Source organism: Pteropus vampyrus, unplaced genomic scaffold, assembly GCF_000151845.1.
Source record: "Pteropus vampyrus isolate Shadow unplaced genomic scaffold, Pvam_2.0 Scaffold291, whole genome shotgun sequence".
Taxonomy (NCBI): domain Eukaryota; kingdom Metazoa; phylum Chordata; class Mammalia; order Chiroptera; family Pteropodidae; genus Pteropus; species Pteropus vampyrus.
In genome coordinates, this window is record NW_011889072.1 from 608,297 (window position 1) to 613,789 (window position 5,493).

The window sequence follows — 5,493 nt, forward strand, 5'->3', positions numbered from 1 at the left end:
TTTTGGCTTTTATAAAGTCAAGGAAATTTATTTCCTGAGGTCATGACACAGGAAGTAGACTCAGCCACGGCTTGGGGGCCAGCACTCTCCGGACATGCTGGGTGGACCGGGGAGCTGCCGGTCAGCGCTGACCGCCATGGCGAGCCATCTGGAGCGCGGGTGCCAGGGGTGGGTCCTGAGCACGCGCTGGGGCTGGCCAGGCCCGGAACCGGCCACACACGGCGCCGGGCACCCCGGCTTCACTGTGAGACCTCGGGGAGGGGGGAGTATCGACAATTTACGAGGGTCCAGCCGCTGGGTCAGGTCGAGACAAACCACTGTGTGCTGGGGCGTGGGTCAGCAGGCTGGAGAAGCTTCTGCTTTCTGACCATTATCGTTTGGGGCCCCAAGGGAGGGTCTTGGGGGCCACCTGAGCCCCAAAACTGGGGAATTCCTCGGAACTGCTCATGTCAGGAGCCTGTGGGAGGAAGGGCACAGCTTCAGCAGGGGGCTGCACTCAGGTGGCCCCCTAGCGGCTCCCCACCTCGGCCGCTGGGCATGGGGGCGGGGTCCCCTGGAGAAGACGCCTGACCTTCTCGCTGTTGCTGGCAGTCCAGGGAGCGTCCCGCACCACGAAGCCCTTGGACGGCGCCCTGGCCTCTTCATGGGCAGGGGGCTTCATGTAGACCTGCAGCACCTCACTGTCCACCACGTCGGCCAGCTGTGGGTGCGGGGGCGGGGGGAGGGTGGGAGTCAGTCTGCAGTGGGGATGCTTAACGAGCACCCCCACCGTGCGCACCCATTTCCAGCATCTGGGGCTCGGTGCACCTGGCACACCTGAGAACCCCCATGGGCTGCCCCACGTGACCCCAGCACTCACGTATTCCTCCTCCAGGTTGAGGATGTGGTCGATGGCCTCCTCCACATTCTCTGGCAGCCCCGTCACCGTGACACAATTGGGGTCTGGGGCCCCGCTCTGTGGGAAGCGAATGTCCACCTGGAAGGCACACACGCAGAGGCTGAGAACGGTCACTGCCAGCACCTTCGCCTCGAGCTGGTGCGAGCGTAGGGAGAGGTCTGGGTCCCCGGGCATCCCCAGAACATGGACGACCCGAGCACAGAGAGAGCTCCATTCGCACAAGGCAGAGGGAACAAGCCGAGGTACCTGTGTCTCAAAGGTGCAGAGCCCACCGAGAGCGAGCGTGCTCAGGATGCTACGCCCTGCTGTGACCCGCTTGACCTCACCCCCTCAGGGCCAAGCACCCAAACCATGGACGTCTCCCCTCCGAGACCCCGTGGGTCAGCGAGAACAATCAGCGATTGAGGCAGGAGGTCCTGAGAACGGGAGACGGTCCCCCGTGCTCCCTTGGCAGCCCACATAGAGGGACTTATGGGCACTTACTGGACACAAATGCCCTCAGGCGGGGCGGGGCACTCACCTTGAATTCATCCATGATTTTGCGAATGGCTTTGCCGCGGGCGCCAATGATGCGGGCATGGACACGGTGGTCTAGTGAGACATCCTCAGAAACCATCTGTTCAAGTTCACCCACGATTTTCAATATGGCGTCCCGGGCGGCTTCTGTGTTCTTCTCGTACCCCGTGATGGTGATTTGGTCCTGCGGCTGAGATGGGAGAATCCAGTCAGAAGGAAAATGCCCCCGGGACTCGCGGGCAGGAGGGGCGTGCAGGGGCTCTGGCTGAAGCGCAGAGCCGGGCAGGCCTCACCTGGGGGAGAGAACTTCCACCCTGAAGAGAAAGGAGGTGGCTGACTTCAAAGAGCAGGTTAGCGATGCCCACTCAGCTCCCGCCCCCACCCCCAAACTTCACCAAAAAGCCGCATGCAGGAACAGAAAGCACCTGCCAACGAAGGTGACCAGACACTGGCAGGTGAGGGCTCGGGGCCCTTTGTCTGGAGAGGTCTCTGCTGGAGATGGAACGACCTGGAAGAAGGTGCCTGACACGTGGTGGGCACAGCGCCCCACAGCTATGGTGTACCCTGGCCTGGGGCCTCCCTCTTACTGAATAACATACAGCACAAGGGCGCCGGCCCGTAAAGGCTCAGCAGGGCGAATGGGTAATTCAAGACACAGAATTTACACACAAGGTAACAACCTAAGCCACATCCTCCAGAACAGGAGCAAACGTTACACCCACAGAAAAAGAACAGAACGCAACGTTAAAGGAAAAAGGACCAGAAAACAAGAATAAACACCTGGGAAAAAAAACAGAAGAGCAGGAACTTAGAGACCCACAGGGAGAGGCCAGAGAAACCCCAGGGGACTTGAGAGCAGCAGCCGGACCCACGGCTGGCCCAGAAACCTGCGCCAGCCAGTGAGGCATCGCCAAGACAGCGCGGGCCCAGGACAGACGGCAAATGGAGCGTAAGTCTCACAGGACAAAGCTGTGTACGAAAAAAAGGTGTCTGCTTGACCCTACTTGGCTCATGAGATGTTAGCAGCCTAAACACTAAACGATGACTTTAAAAAACTCGTCATCGTATACAAAAGCTAAAAGAGATAAAAGGGAGTGAAACTAAATTCTCAAGATAATTGAAAATCGAAGTTGAAAATAAAACAAGGCAGCACAAACACGTTCTTCAGAAACACAGGCGAACAGAAAAAAGGGCAGAGCGCAGAAGGCGCCCGGGAAGGCCGAGGGCGGGCCGAGGGCGGGTCGGCACCTGCAGGCCCGCCTCCCTTCCCCGGTGACGATGACGCAGGCATGTGACTGGCTCAGGGAGACAGAGGGTCGGGGAGCAGCAGACACAGCAGGCGGGCGCCTGCCACGACACGACACATGCAGGGGGTTAGGCCAGTCCATAGAGGTCTCTGCGGTTCACAGCCCCAAGTTCTAGTGAACCGGCTCTGGTGCTGGGCGGCGTGCGGAAGGCCGCGGAGGACCCGGCAGAGACCGGCTCTCACCGCATACGAGGCTGTGCCCCAGGGGCCGGCACCTCCCAGAGGCTGAGCCTGAGGAGAGGAGCAGGGAGGACCCGGAGATGCTAGGCAGGGCTGTGGGATGGGCGATGGGGTGTCCAGAGAGGGGGCTGCTTCCCGCTCCCCTCTGAGGACACAAGGCGGTGGGCACCTCTGCAGTCCCCACCTGTGAGGACAACCGCGCAAGAAGGCCCCAGCCCAGCTCCAAGGAACGACAAGGACACACCCTGCAAAGGAGTGACCAGGTGGGCGACGCCCCAAGTCCACACTGCGACACAGCCGTGTCAGAGAATCCTCACCCAACTGGCACGGGCCAGGATGGGGCCAGATCCCAGGCCAAACTCGGAGTCAGAGACCTGCCCTTGAACCCTGGCCTCTGACCGTCCATCGGGGTACAAGTTTGCCTGCTCCCTGCTCCCAGGTAAGGACAAAGGTCAACGTGAGTCTCACCTGCCCCCAGCATGGTGCTGTGCCTGACCTGAGCGGCGTGCTTACCTGGCTGCCATCGTCCTTGTCAGGAAACTGGATGCTCACGTCATGCTCCAGGCGGATCTGGGTGATCACCGCCCCCTTTCTCCCAATGATTTTGGGGTGGTACTTGGGGTCCACAGTGACACTCAGCTTGAAACTCCGTAGAGCCTAAAAACGAAACAAACGAGTAAGGCTAAGAGGGGAGCGCGTCCCTCGCGACCTGCACGTCACACACGTCCACGGCCCCACCCCACCTGGACCTGGACGGCACCCACTGTCACCTCGGCAGCAAAAACAAGACAAGGCCTTCCTGCCAGCCGGTGCCGCATCCCAGCGTCGGCCACTAGCGAGAGCCGGGGACTTGGCTACCGCAGCCACGTCCACAACCCCTCAGGAGGCCCTGGGAGGCCTGGGGGGCAGCTGAGGGGAGCCGCGTGCGGGCGGCCTGCGCCTGGCTCCTCTCCTATTTGTGAAACAGGCATCTGAGGAGGCAGTCGGCAAAGTGCTCTGTTCTTTCGGGGCCGGGGTACAAAAGCACCCACAGAGGAGGGAACAAAAGCGCTAAGGGGCAGACACAGCCTGGCCGCCTGTGGCCAGAGGACAAACCCCAAAGCCGGTGCCCACACAGCGGGGACACGCTCCAGCTGCAGGGAAAAGAGCTCTGCCACCCACTGGGCCCTGCACTCAGCGAAGAGCCCGTGACTGCGCACCCTGGAGAGACGCCTGCTGCGTGCCGTCACTCAGGCGACAGGCCAGGCGGGCTCTCATCCATCCTCAGCAGCAGGGGAAGCACGGACTGGGGGGCCTGACGCCGACCCACGCCGCACGGCACGTGCTGGGGGCCCCTTGGACAACGGCCTCCACGTGTCCCCACATCCACTTTTAGAGAAACCACTGATAGACAGGGAGGCCGGACGAGGTCGCTGCTAAATAAGAAGAAGCCACGTCGCCTCACGCCGCCTGAGGAAAGGTCTCTAGATGCCGCCTGCACGATGGCTACTCCCAGCCACCCTCGAGTGTGTGCGTGCCAGCCCGCCTGGCACTCACCCGGTCCTCCTGCTCGGCCTGCAGCTCCCTCACGCGCTCCAGGAGCCCGGCCTTGGCCCGGCCCAAGTTTGCAGCGAGGCCTGTGATGGCGACAATGTCGGACTGCAGCTCCGGTGCCGGGACGTGTATGTTCACCTGCGCGGAGACGGGAACAGAGCCGAGTACGTGGGGGGCCTTCGGGACGGGATGTGTCCATTTGGCCCCCACTGATGGTGAGCTTGCCAGTCATGATCGGCGGCCTGTCGCATTTGCCAGGGACACACCTGTGGGCTCGGGACAAGGAGGGCAGGAAGTGGGGCTGGACTCCACTTTCACACATCTGCTCTCCAGGGAAAGGACTCACGAAGCTGCGTTACCTCAAACTCGTCCATCATCTTGCGGATCCCGCTGCCCTTCTGCCCGATGATGTACCGGTGAAGGTCAAAGGGCACCTCCACTTCAACGGTGACAGGAACCAGTGCCTGCAGGGACGACGGTTGAAGTTAGGCCTGAGAACACGAGCAGAGCGACACCACAGGCTCAGCGACAGGTCTTCAGGGGGCACGAAGAAAAGCCAGCCCTGTGAGGACCGTCCACACTGTTCCCCCCGGGCGGAGAAGGCCACCTGCAGCTCCACGGAAACACAGAGGCAGGATGAGGGATCCAGTGTTGAGGCTGACGCTGGCAGAGCAAACGCTCGCACCCCGGCCTCCGCCCCTGACTGCAGCAGGCCCCTCGCAGAAGCACAACGAAGCAGAACCGGACAAACCAGGGAACGGGACGTCGGGCGTGGGGGAGGGGAAGCGGCTGGCAGGCAGAGGCTCGCCCCGACTCCCGGCCTCGCCACGGTCAGGAACGGGCTACAATCCAAGCCCACGAGAGTCTCGGGGACGGCGGCAACGGGCACAGGCACGCTGGCTGGTCCACTCCGCGTCAGCCGCAAACCCCAACCGCCCCCACGGCACTTGACCTCGACGCATGGTAACTCTGTCCCTCACTTGCCTCCGTGCACGGCCGTCCTGCGGCTATGGTGAGGTGGCACGCAGAGCAGCACCCGGCACGTACATAAGTGACACTC

At 62.0% G+C, this 5,493-nt stretch overlaps 1 protein-coding gene across 1 annotated transcript in view; it reads right to left on the reverse strand.

Moving 5' to 3' along the window:
* The window catches only part of HDLBP (high density lipoprotein binding protein), a 32,225-nt gene continuing 26,732 nt past the window's right edge, over positions 1-5,493 (reverse strand). Inside the window, exons 21-26 of the mRNA XM_023521085.1 lie at positions 4,437-4,571; positions 3,414-3,557; positions 1,419-1,604; positions 860-976; positions 572-700; positions 1-457 (exon numbers count right to left, since the gene is read on the reverse strand). Coding sequence (XP_023376853.1) covers positions 371-457; positions 572-700; positions 860-976; positions 1,419-1,604; positions 3,414-3,557; positions 4,437-4,571 — 798 coding nt within the window. The 3' untranslated portion in view covers positions 1-370. The remainder of the gene's footprint in view (positions 458-571; positions 701-859; positions 977-1,418; positions 1,605-3,413; positions 3,558-4,436; positions 4,572-5,493) is intronic.